This window comes from Phoca vitulina, unplaced genomic scaffold (genome assembly GCF_004348235.1).
Source record: "Phoca vitulina isolate PV1807 unplaced genomic scaffold, GSC_HSeal_1.0 scaffold13, whole genome shotgun sequence".
In the NCBI taxonomy this organism is placed as follows: domain Eukaryota; kingdom Metazoa; phylum Chordata; class Mammalia; order Carnivora; family Phocidae; genus Phoca; species Phoca vitulina.
Genome location: NW_022589716.1, coordinates 11,764,690 through 11,780,818, shown reverse-complemented (window position 1 = coordinate 11,780,818; position 16,129 = coordinate 11,764,690). Strand labels below are relative to the sequence as shown.

Here is a 16,129-nt window from a genome sequence, read left to right as displayed (position 1 = left end):
AGGCAGTCCTGGTTTCCATGGAAGACGCTGCATTGTGGGTTGTTCACACATGCACACACGTTCACACACCTTTCCAAGGCTGGATTTTGCCTGTTGCCCCAACAGAGTTTTTGTTAAGAATAAGCTAATACCGTGTTAGAGGACCTTACAAAGGGGACTGCTGATGTCAAGGCCATAAGCCCATGAGAAAAACATCAACCTCTAAAGAGAATGTAAGACAAAATTTAAATGAGAAATAAAATCCTGACAATAAAGGAGGCATGACTTTCTTCTGATAACTCTCGATGATTCTACCAATGAGAAGCAAATTCTTCACTTTCAAAGCACTGATGCAAAAACTCCAATCTAAATGGAAAGAAGAGTCTGATCCACCATTTCTTTTCTATTCTGGGGCAGGGGTCTAAGACTTGAAGCTAAAGAGTTTAGGAAATTTTACAAAAGCACTGTTTTTGGTTTTTTTGTTTTATTTTTTTCTGTAGGAAAACAGACTCCCAGCTCCCTCTGAACTAATAGCACGGGGACGTCCTCAGCATTATTTCACTGTGAGCAGATGGTAGTCTGAAATTTTTTTGATAAAAACAATCCACCGGCAGGGGTTGCCAAGAGGTCAGTGGAACCCAGATTAACAATTGATCAGCTCTAATGGACTGTTGTAGCAATAAACTCAGAGCCCATGCGCAGACCTGCTATCCCAGTGATAGCAATGGGGCTGACATCCAAGCTGTTAAGACTTGCACTTAATAGCATTGAAGCTTTGCAGCTTCAAAACCTTCATCGAAGGAGACATGCATTCTTCCATGCACATCTATTTTCTCAAAGGCTTCTCTTTTACAGGTTCTCACAAAAGTACACATGGTTTACTCTGACCCAGAGAAGATTTCACCAAGGTCTGAGGTCCAGGTAATAAATGACACTCTGTAATACTGACAGATTATTTCAACCTCTACTCTAGTTCAGACCACAACTACAGCCCCTGATATTTCTCTTGCATTTATATAAAACAGATCACTGGAGGAAGAAAAACTGGGCTCCCCTTCTTTGTTCCTAAGAGAACAAAAACTGTAACAATCCAAAGACTCATTTTCTCAGTCTCTGTCTCTGTCTCTCTTTCGGAGGGAGATGCTAATGGTGCATTTATGTCTACAGCATCATATCTGACAAGGGAATCAGCTGTGCTACACCAGAATTCCACTGTAAAGCTTCAATAATAGGAAATCAGAGCATTCTTGAACGTAGCACTGGCTTCCGAGGGACAAAAAAGGAGTGGCTCTAGGTTAGTTGAACTAAACCACAGCACATTTGTCCTCTGCTGAAGGATAAATAATCCCCTCAAGTCATTAAATCATTCCCTCCCTTGCCCACTCATGTTTTGTAGACAACTGATCTCAGAATAAATTTGACTATATAAGCTATAACCACCACCAGATTTTCCAATCATCTTTTTCACTCTCCTATAAACTGACTTCTTCCTGTTGGACCAGTGGATGCAAATGTTTGGTACAGAAAAATCCAAGAACAAAGACATTCTCTTCCATAAGTACAATACAAGGAAACCAGGAAATTCAACATTGATACATCATTATTATCTAATGCAGAGTCCATTTTCAAATCTTTGCTTCTGGTTCTGGATCCATTGCATTTCATCATCATGGGTCTTTTGTGTCCTTTAGTCTAGAGCAGGTCCTCAATGTTTCTTTGTCTTTCTTGACCTTGGAAGGTTTGAAGAGGAGTCCAGCCAGTTACTTTGTAGAATATTCCTCAATCCAGATTTGTCTAATGTTTTATTATGATTAGATTCAGGTTACACATTCTGGGCAAGAATTCTACATAGGGATGCTGTCCTAAAGCCCAACACACATCTGGAGGCACTTGACATCACTTTGTCTCATCACCGGTGATACTAACTTTGATTACCTGTTTAAGGTGGTATCTGCCAGGTTTTTCCATGGTAAAGTTGCTATATTCCCCTTTGTAATTAATAAGAAATTTGTGGGCAGATACTTTGAAACTATCAATGTCCTGTTCTTCATCAAACTCTTTCCTACTAGTTTTAGTATCCACTGAAGAGTCTTGCCTGAATTATTACCATAACCTTCTGTCTCCACCATCTCTCCTATATTTATTAGTTGGCATCCTACTGTAAGAGCTTTCCCTTTTCTTTGTCATTTTTTTTTTAAAGTAGGCTCCATGCCCAGCTTGGAGCCCAATGCGGGGCTTGAACTCACAACTCTGAGATCAAGACCTGAGCTGAGATCAAGAGTCAGACACTTAACCAACTGAGCCACCTGAGCTTTCCCTTCTTATATATGTATGTATTTATCTATCATCTAGGTCTATTTATTTGTATCTTATTAGAGTGGACCCATGGATTCTTATTTTATTCAGCATTATAATCTCATTTGAGTTGATTTGAGTTGAGTTTTGATAATTTACAACCAGAATATTCCCCAGGAGAAGGAGATGGTTTCTCTTGGCAACACATTCAAGAGGTCCCTACAACCCTCACAGTTACAAAGTTGCTTCCTGATGCTTCCATTCAATCCCTCTGGCCCACTCTAGGGATTCCAAACCCTCTGAAGAGGAGGCACACTGAAGATAAATGTGACCAGTAAACAGCCCCCGGACCTTCCTACAGCCACCATGTAGGTGTGGCTGGAGGAAGCAATGTGCTTCTTGCTATATTCAGCTAACTCCTCTGCTCCTTCTCTTGCAGCTTTGCTCAAAGAGCTGGGCTGGCTTTCCCCCCACTCCTGATGTTACCAATAGTCCCCGGCACTTCTCCACCCCTGCCCCCGGAACCTCTTGTGCTTGGCTACAGTCCTGGCTCTATTTGCTTCATATGTTGGTGTCATTTCTGAAAATGACCACCAAATGGTGGGTTTGACAGTTTCTCTTTCCTCTCCAGACCCATTATTCATCCTTCTGCACCTAGCTCAATTTCAGAAGACTGAACTACATCAACCACACCAGTAATTGGCTTTAGCCAATGGTGGGTCCCAGCAAGATATCAGAAGGCTAGACACTGTTATCAGGACATTATCCCCCTAAATTCCATCCTTCTAGCTCACCATGACTGGCTGCACATCTCTATCAAATACCCTTTCCATATAGCTACTCTGCCTGGATTCTAGAAACCACTCCTTCCTCTCGCTTCTCAGGCCAGGAGTGTGGCTTGCCCTGGGGGTAACACCATCACCTGTTGGTTTCTCTAACCATACCTTTGTAAATACTCCTTTTATTAAACTTTCTTCAATTACCCCATTTGAGTGTGCGTTCTTTTACCCATAAGGAAAAAAATATAGATGGGGAGGGATGAGAAGAAGTTCATCCATGGAACGAAGATACCAAAGCCTATTTTCATATCACCACCTTTTTTGTGCTTGCATATCCATGTCTGCCTTTATTGTTTCCAATAAATGAAACACAGCAAAATAAACACTACTTCCTAATTGTGACCACATGCCACTAGAAGAGATACATTCTAGCAAAGCACAGACTTAAGGATTAAGATTCACTCCTTCTGTTTACCTAGCAGTGAGGAAACACCACAGAACTCCAAATGACAATACAGATAAAATTTCCTTTGAGAGGAAGAGGGACCCAAAGGAACCTCCAGGTATTATTCGATTCACTTGTTACCTTTTAATATGTTTTCTATATACATGGCAACATCAAAATCCTTCTCGGCCAAACACAGGTATTCCATAGTTGGATATAAGATATACGGCAAGAAGTTTATTAAGTAGATGTTCAAATCCCATGTCAGTGAGTGATTTAATTTTTAGATACAATTAACAGTCAATGCAAGACTACATCCATCACAAGTTTGCTTTCAGTCATCTAAAATCCAGCCAGGGAAGTGGTATTTACACATATTCTGTTGTCTATCTTATCAATATGCCATTAGGAGTTCTGGTGATCATTGTTAGTTGACTGAGGTTACATCCTCCAGAACTGGGGAGGAGTCCATCACAATCTGTTCTGCGCGTGTGCGTGAGTGTGCGTCATCGCTCACTGTAACTGCTGTGGTAGGAGATGGTTGGGGATCGCCACCCCGCCCCGTCAAGAAACAGGCACATTTATTCCAACTCTGTACCATCCTCCTGAGAGCCCTTCTCTCCCATCCACTGAAAGCAGGTGTCTCTGGCACACCTAGTGTTTCTCGTTTGGCAGCCAACACACGAAAAACTTAACTCCGACTAGAATCAGTTACCTGCAGGTCTGCGTCAAACTCATGTTTCAGATGTGCTTCTTCTGCAGCCTCCACAAGACGCTGAAAAGAGAGAAGGCGACATGAAGGATCCAAAATGTGGCCCAGGCCCCGTTCCAACAATGCGAAAAGACTGGTGTTTCTCCATGGCCCCAAGATGACAGATTACATCATGGCATGTGCATTGTGACCTGGAGGCTTTGCTCCCATGAAACTGAAAAGAGCAACACCAGTGTCCAACTCTGGTTTTTGCCTCCATCATTCCATCACAGTTTTTCTAGCAAATAGTTACTGTTATGTGTGTATACATGCACACAAGTTCTGCATCCATTTTCATAGCAATTTGTAACAATTCAAAGACACTGGCCCTTGAGGCCCAATGTGGATGCCAAAACCAACCTAGACGAGTGTATCCCTTAGGTATAGAAGGCTCTTGGGTCAAGATTTATTAAATTGAGCCCAACACTAAGTGGGCTAACTTTCTTCCCCTTTGGTCTGAGAAATGCTACTTATTTTAATTCCCTCAATCATTCAAAGCAATTCTTTCCTCATCCAGTTCTAGTATGTAATTATCAGGTGACAGTTATTTGAATTTATGGTACCTCAATGCCATTTCGACAATCTGCATCCCAATAAGAAAATCACTGAAATTAAATCAATAAGCAGGACCCATAAATACACAACTCTTGTTACTCTTCTTAGCCAACTAAATTCAACCAATCCATAGTCTTATGAAAGCAGTTTCATAAAATTCCATTTAAAGGCAATTAGTCACCTATCGAAATCATTTTTACTTTAATTTGAATTTGCCAATATTAAGATGAAAACATAGGCTAGAGAATACTGCACAAAACTCATTTAGTGAGATAATAGTTCACTGAAATTTCATCAAACTAAAAGCAAAACCTTCAGATCCAGGTAAAAATTCAGCCATTTCTATTTTTCTTCTGGTTACTCTTGTAGCCCAGGCCGTCTTTAACTTGTTTTTAATTGACATAATACAGACCTGAGTTTCATAGGCCACGTTTGAAACATGATGACATGGGTATTAATCTCTAAATGATTACGAATCAACAGACAAATGTTCCATGAATAATTATTAAATTGGATATGGAAATGAAGAGGTTGGTATATATGTGGGTAACACTAGGCACCAATATAGACCACTAAGCCGTCTCTCTCCATAGAACATACAAAAAAAGAGATAGGCCAGCCAGAGACCCGCAGACAGGACTCCAGGAGGGTGGCAAATCTGGCTTCCCACACTTCCTTCGGATGGTCAGGAAGAGATTTCCCCTTCTCTGGTCAATCAAAGAACAGCCCCCAGGAGAACATTACAGGGTCAGAGCCAGAAGACCCAGTTCTAATTCTAGCCTAGATGCAACCCACTACATCTCAGGCAAGCCTCTGCCCCTCTCGGGCCTGTTTCTTCATCTGAAAACCCTGAAACAGTGACACTAGAGTAGTGCTTCTTCAAGGGATTCCCCCTCCAGCAGCATCAGTTTCACCTGTGAACGTGTCAAAAATGCATGTTCTCATGCCCCATCCCATCTTACAGAATCAGAAGCCCTGGGGGTGGGCCCAGCAATCTGCTTTAACAAGCCCTCCAGGGAATTCGGAAGCCGCTGAAGTTTGAGAACCAGTGGCAAAAAAACAGCACTCATCCTAGAGCTGAACTCATCCCTGCAGTCTTGATTAATGATATCCACCAGCCCTCCAAGGTTTTTCAACTTTCATTTGTCTTTTTAGAATCTGTGTACATAAGTATTTTCATTATAAGACATTAAATGCTTTCTAGAAGCATAAAATGGAGAGGATGAGAAACAGAGAAAAAGAAAAACAAGGAGAGACACTCTATGTAGATTGGATCCGTTGGCCCCAAGCTTTCATTGGGTCACAGTCTTCCTAGAATCATCTTAAACAATGAAGTTTGTCAGCCTCCTGGGATCACATGACCCAATCAGCAAATGCATCCAGGTGGACTTTGACAGATGAGTGACAGACAGTGATACAAGGAATCTATGTATTTGTCAGAGCTTATTCTCCTAATCTTTGTAACAGATTTAGAATTTTTATGTATGTATCATGAAATCAGTTACATACCGAGGTTTATAAATTGGTTATAAATATTATACACGTCTGGACACTTACATTATCAAAAAAAGTCATGCATTTTGATTATGTATTTACCTAAACACACAGAAGTTGTTTCATCGTGTCTAAGTACTCTGAGAACCCAGAGGAGAAATGTGGATGACATGTACAAATGATCAAAAGATAAGAACAAAATAAAACTTCATGATGACAAAGATAATATTGAAAGAAGTGAACAACTGGAAATGAGGAAAACAATAAAGCAGTATAACACCAACAAATAAGAGAACAAGATGGAAATAATAGGTAGTTGAAATTATCATGAAATAACACAGCACGAAATGTATTTCATGTATCTAGAAAAATACATTTGCCTTTGTGTGAATATTTGTATATGCATATCATACATACCATATGACATTCATATATAACATAACATGAAATGTATTTCAACTACTGTAATACATGTCATGGTGTTAGGAGTTAGTTGGACAGTTAGGTAGTCAGGGCCAGGGTCCCCAACAAGAAAATATGGAGTCAGGACAGCTAAAATAAAACAGCACTGACATCTTGTTTTGCAGCTTAGACAGGACTGCACAGACATTCTGCTTTGCAGCCTTTGCAGAAATGACTTCTGCAGAATGTCCTACAATAAGAAAATGAACTACAAAAGCATTTGTCAATATCACAGGCAAGAGGCAGTTGAGACCTAATCCCCGAGATGTCAGCAAAAAAAGACCATCAGCATGTGGACTTTAACCTAATAGGTAGACAGATATGTGACCAAAGCCCTGATTGACTGAATTCAGCACACCTTGATTGCTTAAGAAAGTTCCACAAAAGAGTTCATAAAAACCCCTAAACTTAGAAACGCTGAGGGCAACCCACTCAGGTCCCCCTCCCTCTCTGGGAACTTTGTAGTCTTGCTCAATAAACTTCGCTTTGCTGCCCACCACTCTTCGTCTGGTCTACCTCTTCATTCTTCAAAGCGGTGTGACCAAGAACCTGGGCACCAAGGGGACACAAATCCTGTAACAATGGGGCACAAGAAGGTAATATATTGGAAACAATTCAATACCTTTGTACTAACTACTAAGATCAGCCAGAGCCCTGTTCTCTGTGTGGAGCAGTGAGTACCCTGCTAGCCAGCTAGCCAGCTTTTATGTTCATTGTCAAGTTAAATTTGCCACATGCTTTTTTTTAACTTAATTTAATTCATATATTTCTTGTTTCCATGAAGACATTTTCCCATCAAGCTCACTACAAAGCCTTAAGAAATAAGATTCAAAAAAATATGGTCCACAGGAGGTGACACATAATAGTTATCTCATGTAAAGCAAGTAGGTACTTTGGAACAGGGCTCTTTGAAAGGATTCACACCTGATGCGGTGGACCTGGGGGCTATCCCAATCTGCCCTCTGATGCTACTGGAAGATAGGCCTACATCTTATGGGAAAATTCAGGGGGAAATCCCTGGGAACAAGCACATCTCTTGTGCACAATGGTAATGACAAACAGCACAAGAACTGTGCACCTTCTGTAAAGAACAAAGGATAGTTGATATTTCTTCTGAAATACTCTTATAAAGATACACGAGTTAAAAGAAATGTTACTTAAGAAGGATATCGTGTGCCATAAATTTACCTAAAACGGAGTCCTGAAGACAGAAGTTCCTACTGTTAATAAAACAAAAAATAAACTGAATCACCATTTAAAAGTCAAGACCACTCAACTTCCATCTCTGACACTTGCCTGTAGAAAAGAGCAGCCTCTCATGTCTCTTTCCTGAGCAAATACCCTTATCATCTAAATCAAATTAAGTATGTTTTAAAAATAAGTTTGATTACCACTTGCAGGTAAGGAAAATCAATTAAAATTTGCTAATATTTTAGTTATTATATAAGGAACCACTGAGCCCGAGGGAAACTGTTACTCTATTATACCTATTGGAAAGGCAGTGTGCTTTTCATAATAATAAGTTAATTTTCTCTTGTATGAATTCCCCTTTTGGATCTGCAGATGGGATTATAGAATTGTGAATGTGGTTTTTAATTAAAACTGAACACTGGAAATAAAAATGGCTTTGAAGACTAGCATTCAAAACTGAGCTCTGAGGCAAGGAAACGGCAGTGCCGTCCACGGATCCTCCCCACTCTGATGCCAAAGCAATCCGTCACTCAACAAAAATGATAACAGTGTACTGGAATATACATCCTGGCCTTGGAACAAAGCATCTACGAGCCGGAAAGTTGCAATTCATGTTTCAGCGACTTTTTATATTTCTAAATAACTCTTATTTCTAAATAACTCTTCCCTTTTAGTGAAACAAATACAAACAAAAGCTATCTTTATAAATAAGAAATGCTAGAAGCCATGGACCATGGACACTATTTATAGCCATGGTGATGGCAAAACTGCCAAGGGGAATAGTGGGATATTAAAGCATTTCGTTTAAAATCACATCTTATTTTTGTTACAATGACCCCACGTATAATCAGTGCGATGCTACAGGATGCAGTCTCCTGTCTCCTCCCCCAAAACACTTAAATCAAGACTACAGCTAAAGACATCATAGAGGTCAAGCTTTCCGTCATGGTTCAGGAGGAGGGAAAATAGGACACCAAGTCACAATATAAATTGGATCAGAAAAAGAAAACGATTTTGTTTGTTCTACTTGTATTTTATTTTATTATTATTATTTTTTTTATTCCTGATTATCTTGGCTTAACGGGAGAAAAGAAAGAAAGAACGGTGGGGGGGGAGGGGAAGGGTAACAGAAAATGTGATATACAACAAAGTAACCTACTACTAGACTCCTACTGATTCTATCAGAATGAACAAATTATGTACAAATGAAAAAAAAGTTTTTTAATAAGAAAGGGGAAAGGCAGGGGAGGGAGCAATTACAGACGAAAATCCTTAAAGCAAAACAGAAATATAAAAACCATATGGAGTAGCAAAGAAAAACGTTATTTTTATTTCTCATGTTAAAACTAAAAAGCTTTGGCTTGTAAATGCTGTTATAATGGGATATTGGAATTTAACAAAGATTTCAAAGCACTTAATACATTTAGTGGTTTTCATTCAACGTTTTGCAACAACACATTTAATAATCAGACCAGCATTTTTATTGCCATTTTTTTTTCTGGAATGAATACATAATTCTTTCTCAAAAAAAAGGTTAAGCTCAGGGCGCCTGGGTGGCTCAGTTGGTTAAGCTACTGCCTTCGGCTCAGGTCATGATCCCGGAGTCCCAGGATCGAGTCCCGCATCTGGCTCCCTGCTCAGCGGGGAGTCTGCTTCTCCCTCTGACTCTCTCTCCTCTCATGCTCTCTCTCACTCTCTCTCTCTTAAATAAATAAAAAATCTTTAAAAAAAAAAGGGTTAAGCTCAACTGAGGCGATTCTAAGGAAAATCTATAACCATTAACATGGCTTTGGGCTGCACCAATGGTTCACTTGGAGCTAATGATTGAATTGTCAAGAATATCAGAGTTAGAGATCACGTGAGTCTTCCTTCAAATACAACAAGCACTAAACTCAGTGTAGAAGAACAACCAAATAGATCGATCAAGAATGATAACTGCGGTTACAACCATACCTAGTGTGGCATGGTTCACCTTTTCCTTACACTAGATTGAGCAGCTTTTGCTTTAAGGGCTGCAGTTCGATGGAGGAAGAGTTACACCTTCTGCACATCAGTGTGTGCCTGGGGTTAATGCTACCCTAGCACCATATTATGTGGCAGGGCTTGAACTCAACATGCTGACCATCTACAGCAGTGAGGACAGAGGGGACCTTGGTCCTCTCCGCATCACAGACTTCAAATTCAATTGATCCTAGAAATAAAATGAAAAATCTCTATCCTCATTCAAAATGCTGTCAGCATATGAAAAGATGTCTCTGGGAATCTGGACAAAATGAGATTGATTTGTTCCCAGGGCTAATTTCCAACACTCCTTTCTTGTATAAAGGGTCAGAAACCAACAGTTTAAGAACCATTAAGTTGGGGGAGGGGGAGAAGAGGATGATGTTCAAATTTACATTTTCATTCCTTCTGCATGGAAATCCCTTCTCTTTTGTTCTCAAGATGGAGTTTTTACTACCCTGTAACAGCGTAGATTCATCTTTGCTGCTTTTGTAGCTGGAATAGTCCGATCACTATTTCCCAAAGTGTGGGGCTTGTACCACCAAGGGAGCCATGAACCAACATGAGGTGCTTTACAGAAGGGTGAGGGCCACACACAAGGAAAACAGTGATTTCATCATAAAGGGGCAAGTGACAAAGAATGCTGCCAGTAGGCTAGGAAGCTTCCCAGAAGGAAGTGATATCAAAGCTGTGCTCTAAAGGAGAACAGGAGGCTCTTCCAGAACAAGGAAAGGTGCTGAGCCAGTGTTCCAGCCCACGGGAACAAACGAACTTCTGGAGGCAAGAAAATGTTCTAGAAACAACCAGATCTCAGAGACCTACACAGAAGGACACAGCAACCAAAGACCAGCGGGCAATAAGCCAGGGCAAAAGTCAATAACCTGGAAAGATGGACACAATTAAACAAGAACTCTTTTCCGTCCCACCGTGGAATGCTGAAATACACAGAGTCATATCTAAGAGCTTCCTAATATTCAGTAATCCTTTTTGATATAAATGTTTTCACTTTTCAATTCCAATAGAAATGACACATATAAATCAGCAACTATCAAGATGATCGTTTTAGAGAAAAACAGCTTTTAAGGAGACTTCATTATTTCTTTGTTTCTGTAGAAGAAATAAGCTTTGTTGCACACGAATGAACATTTTGTATAAAATGACCTTCTGCCTGAAAGCTGCAAAGATTGCTTCTGCTTTCAAAACGGGCAAACATTTCAAAGTGGATTATAAAAGCTAATCTATAAAGTTTCCAGAGAAAGCAGGTAACGGAACAAAAGAGCAAACACATTCAACATGTACCTGGGGCTCTCTTCCTTCCTCAGCCCCCCCCCCCCGCTTCCCGGCTCCTTCAAATTACATAAACCCACACCAGACTTTTACAAGACAAAATAAGCCTAGAGCTTACATCAGAAGACAGGATCACAATCAATAACAAACTATCTTTGTTTCCACAAGAGATATCTGTTATCAGTTTGAGGCTGATTAAATCAATGCCTGTTATCAACATGAATGGCCAATTTCCAAACCAAAGCCACCTCATTCTACAGCTAAGGCTGCATTTGCCCAAGTGCAACGTGTGCAAAGCTACGCAGATAGAAACAGCCAAACTTTGCTCCAGGGGCTGCCCAAGGGCCACAGCAGCTGGGAGGAGTTAGGAAGAGAAGACGAGTAATTTTCCCAAATGATCCAGCAGTTTATGGCATGGCCTTCCACTTATGTTGCCTTCTTGGGAATGGCTTCATTGATTACCAAACTTAAGTGTACTTAACCATAAACCTTAAAAAGTCCCCTCAGGACTCTTCAGTTGGGGGATAACTGGACTATTTCCCTTGTGGGCAATGGAACTGGAACTGTCATTAACTTCCTGAGGGGACAGTCCAGGATGAATGGGACTATGTCGGTTTGAGGATAGACATTTGTTTTCCACTAAGTAAGGAAATCACCTATCACTGAAGGCTCTGACAGTGGTGAATAAAATTCTGTTCCAGCCCTTAATTACATCTTTTCCAGGACTTACTGAGAGGTGTGGACTGAACCCACAATGGCAGAGCATTGAAGGTATTATCCAGCTAGCTAAGGAAGATGGGAACTTCTACCATAAGATAAGGTGCAGCCAAGTTAACAAGGTGTTGGGGCCAGTAAGAAAATCTGTCCTACAGAGTTTCTATTCCGAGTTGTAGTTCACGTCTGTTCAACTTAGTTTAGTAAGTATTTGATAATAACCCATTAAGTAATCAGAATGGCACCAAGAACTGAGTGGGACACCAAGCAATAAATGACTTAGTCCTGACCTGCAGGAAGATTTTGGTCCAGTACAATGAGAACAGGTCTCAGAGCCCAAGGACAAGGGTTTGAATCCAGATCATCCTACTCACTGGTTGCTTGATCTGAGAAAATCTTAACTTCTCTGAGCCTCAGTTTTCTTATCTAAGGCACCAAAATAATACCATCTTTGCTCTCTACTTCAGGGTGTAAATTTGATGAGAACCTAGACACAAAACATTTCCTAAAGGATTCTGCACAAGTACAAGAAATTATTATGACGGGGCAGGGGAAGAGACAAGATGTTCAGGCATAACATGACTTGATTGTAACAGGGACAGCTCACAGAGTCTATGCCTCCCACGGTTGGAGCTCACGTGGGGGAACTTGGAACAACTCCTCAAGTTCACAGTTACATGAAGGTTATGTGAACGTTAATTCTACTGCAAAGGAAAGGACTCCAAACCTCGTGTTCACAAACACAAGGCTATGCACCTGCTCCTTAAGGACTGGTTTTCAGAATCCACCAGTCTTTCCCAGCTTCAGCAGCAAAATCCGTGATCAGTGAGGCTGAAAATGGAATGAAGCCAGGGCCTTTATTGAAAGATTTGACTGATGTCCTCAGAATGGCACAAACACAGAAATTAAGCTGTTTGCCAAAGCAACCTCCTTTGACGGATGGCACCTGAGACATGGACTAGGCCAGCCAGTGTGACAGGCAGCTCCCAGCCCCTGGACCCCAACCACGGCCAGAGGAGGAAAATTCTCTTTCTCCTTCAAAGTGGAAAAACACAGAACAATTTCCAAGTCCATTCATACTTTACTACTCAAGACAGATTTTTACATACATTTGATGCATGAAAATGCTATTTTAATTCTCTTTTTATTCTTTCCTGTTATCTATCCATCCAAGTGTTTACCAGGCAACTTCAGCTGGGGGTCGGGAGGCAACATATTTTGGTCCAGAGAGCAGGATCTGAAGTCAGACAACCTGACTTTGAATCCTGGCTCCAGCAACTTCATGAGAGCACTCTGGGCAAAAGTCCTGGCACACGGTAAATGTCCATTCATGTTAGCTCTTACCATTGCCGATGATGATGCCAAGGGCAATAAATGATGATGATGAAGCATATCAGAAGAATTATGCCAGGGCTTGGGCCATGAAGACAACTGGCATATTTGTCATCTAGTTGGGAGGAGAAGCAAGTCATCAGACAGTGTGGTGTGGGCTATAATAGGAGGACCACACAGGTGACAACAGCAAACAGCTGTCGGGTTCCACACCCCCTGTTCCCATGTGTGGAGCTACTCTAAGTGTTCAAGTCAATTAATCCAGTTATTCCTTACAACTACCCCATAAAAGAAAGCATAGATAGTATCCCAACTCTACACATGGGGAAAACAAAGGGCAGAGAGTGTCAAGTGTAATGAAAACTCAAAGCAGGGAGCAGATAACCCTGCCAGGGTGTGGGAAACCATGGGGAAGGTTTCATAAATGATGTGACCATGAGCCTGGGTTAAAGGGTGAGGTGAGTCAGCCACATGGCCAAGAGAAATGACGGGGAGGAAGCAACAAAGGCTCCAAGGTAGGAGCCCCATGTGTCTGTCAGAGCTGCAGGTGGTCTGGAATGGGGCAGATAAAGGGGAGGAGGGTGCCAAAAGGCAGGCAGGTAGGGTTTAGGTGAGCATGGGCAATGAGCTAAGCAAAGGAATCCTGTGTCCCTTGCACCACAGGGGTGGGGCACTAAAGAGGTCCGACTGGGCAGAAGAGCGACATGATCACTTCTGCACGTTAAGTCATCTTTATACTAATCTGGGAGCAGTGTTGAAATAATAAATTAGAAGGGGATAAACCCGAAATAAGGAAAGATTGACACAGGGAAACTGCTCAATTTAATGCGAACTGACTGCACAAATATCTCAACCCATCAGCGAGTCCAATGGGCTTTCCCTCCAAAGTACGCCTCATGTTTACCATCACTGTCATCATCTTCCCGTAGAACTTAGTCAAAACCACAACCAACTGTCCCTAGACACCCCAGCCTCCTTATAGGACCCCAGCTTCTGCTTCAAGCTCTACCCTCTACATGGCTGCCAGAAGGACCTTTTAAGAATAATTCTGATGGCATCCCTCCTCTGTTGAAACCTTCTGATGACTTCCCATCACTCAAGACCATGACTCACAGGCTCTTCATGATTTGGCCTTGCACCCTCAGAGGCCCCGTCCTGCCCTGGCCCCAGACTTCCAGCCATCCTTCTGGCCCCAAACCATCACAGACTCATCTCTGTCTGTACCTTTCCTGTACTCTTGGCCAAGGATGTTCTCCCAGATCCTCAGATGTTTGCCCCCTATTCCTTGTCATTCATGCTGCAGGTCCAATGACCCCTCCTCAGAGTTACCATCACCACCCACCTCCCACAGAATGGTAACATGCTTTGTTCTTAAAACAACACTGAGCACATGGCCAGTGCTCAAAATACAGCCGTTGCACAAATTAAAGACGATCTATTATTCACCCTACTACGTGCCAGCCACTGTGTTTGGCTGGGAATATAAAATTTATAAGATGCATCTCCTTCCTTTGAGGACATTACAGTCTAGGGAAGGAGACAGAGAAATAGGCAACCACATTCGATGTGATAAAGGCTCCAAGAGGAAGAAGCCCACTGAGGGATCAACTAGACTAGGTTTAAGGGTACAAGGAGGCTTCTCATATATGTTGAGACCTAAAGGATAAGAGCTAGCCCAGATAATAGGAAGGTCCTTCCAGGATGAGGACATTGTATGTACAAAGACCCTAGGGCAAAAGAGAACATGACACATTCAGGCAACCACAAGGAATTCAGTATATGGGGATGCCCAGAGGTGGGACTGCATGGAGGGAGGGAGCACAAAAGGAAGCTGGAGAGTTTTAGTATTATTGAAGTTATCTAGATTTTAAAAATTTTTTCAGAGGGTGATCCAAGGCAATAAAGAGAAAGATTATAGAAAAGGCATGTTAAAGCTATTTAAGAAAGCAAATCTGCAAGACTTGGAGGCCAACAGGACAGAGAGAATGAAGAGATGGACAGAGTCCTGGTAACCAGCTTGGTGCTATTAACCACTACCTAGTACCATCAGGATACCAAGGAATGATCAGAGAGGGAGTTGGAGCTCAGGAGGAACATTTGAGGAAAGGAGGGTGGCAGAGGCTGCAAAAGTTCACAGTAATACCAAGCAATGTGATGATGGAAAATCTGCTGATTAAGGATATGTGTTGGGACGGCACCTGTTGACACTCAGCATCACCTAAGCTACCCCTTCCATGGCAGGGTCCAGAAGCCTGAAAACTACATGTTAAAGAATCCTTTACCAGCAGGTCTTTGGATTAGATCCCGGATAGACCAGCAAGGCAAAGACAGGAGATGCCAATATTCTCCAACTGAAGCTACGGCCAAGTGTGTGAGCATCGGCACATGACACTTATCTTTGGCTGGTGTCATCCAGATGCCCTCCTGAGAACTACCCACTGAGTCTACAGAGGCTAAAGCCGTGGGTGGTGGCTCCCTGTGACCATGGCACTTCCTGAATCTACGCACTTGGACAGCAGTTTCCCTGAACCTCAGGCCCCTGGTTCTTCCAACTACCAGGTGAGCTTTAAATTCCCTATATTAATCCTTGCTTACTTGAATACCTAAAAGTTTTTTGACTTTTCTGACCAAATCTGAATGAGTGAACTAGAGGATGAATGTGTAAGAATCATTTCAGAGCAGAGGTAAGGGCAGGGGCCAACGCGCCGAGAGCAGAAAAGTGGGAGGGACAGGAGTTTGGGAGAATATATCCAGACTCCTTGTCAAAATACTATCAAAATACTAGGAAGGAAGGAAGGAAGGAAGGAAGGAAGGAAGGAAGGAAGGAAGGAAGGAAGGAAGGAA

General features: G+C 41.8%; 1 protein-coding gene across 11 annotated transcripts in view; it reads right to left on the bottom strand.

Moving 5' to 3' along the window:
* Window positions 1-16,129, bottom strand: part of CACNA2D3 (calcium voltage-gated channel auxiliary subunit alpha2delta 3) — a 960,286-nt gene that overhangs the window by 614,012 nt on the left and 330,145 nt on the right. For 10 of the 11 annotated variants that reach the window (XR_004300377.1, XM_032411506.1, XM_032411505.1 and 7 more), the window contains one exon: window positions 4,214-4,273. The exons of the other annotated variant lie outside the window; for it this stretch is intronic. Coding sequence is in view for 9 of the 10 variants with exons in the window: in XM_032411506.1 (XP_032267397.1) it covers window positions 4,214-4,273 (60 nt within the window). In the remaining variant the exon portion in view is untranslated. The remainder of the gene's footprint in view (window positions 1-4,213; window positions 4,274-16,129) is intronic. 11 annotated transcript variants of the gene reach the window in all.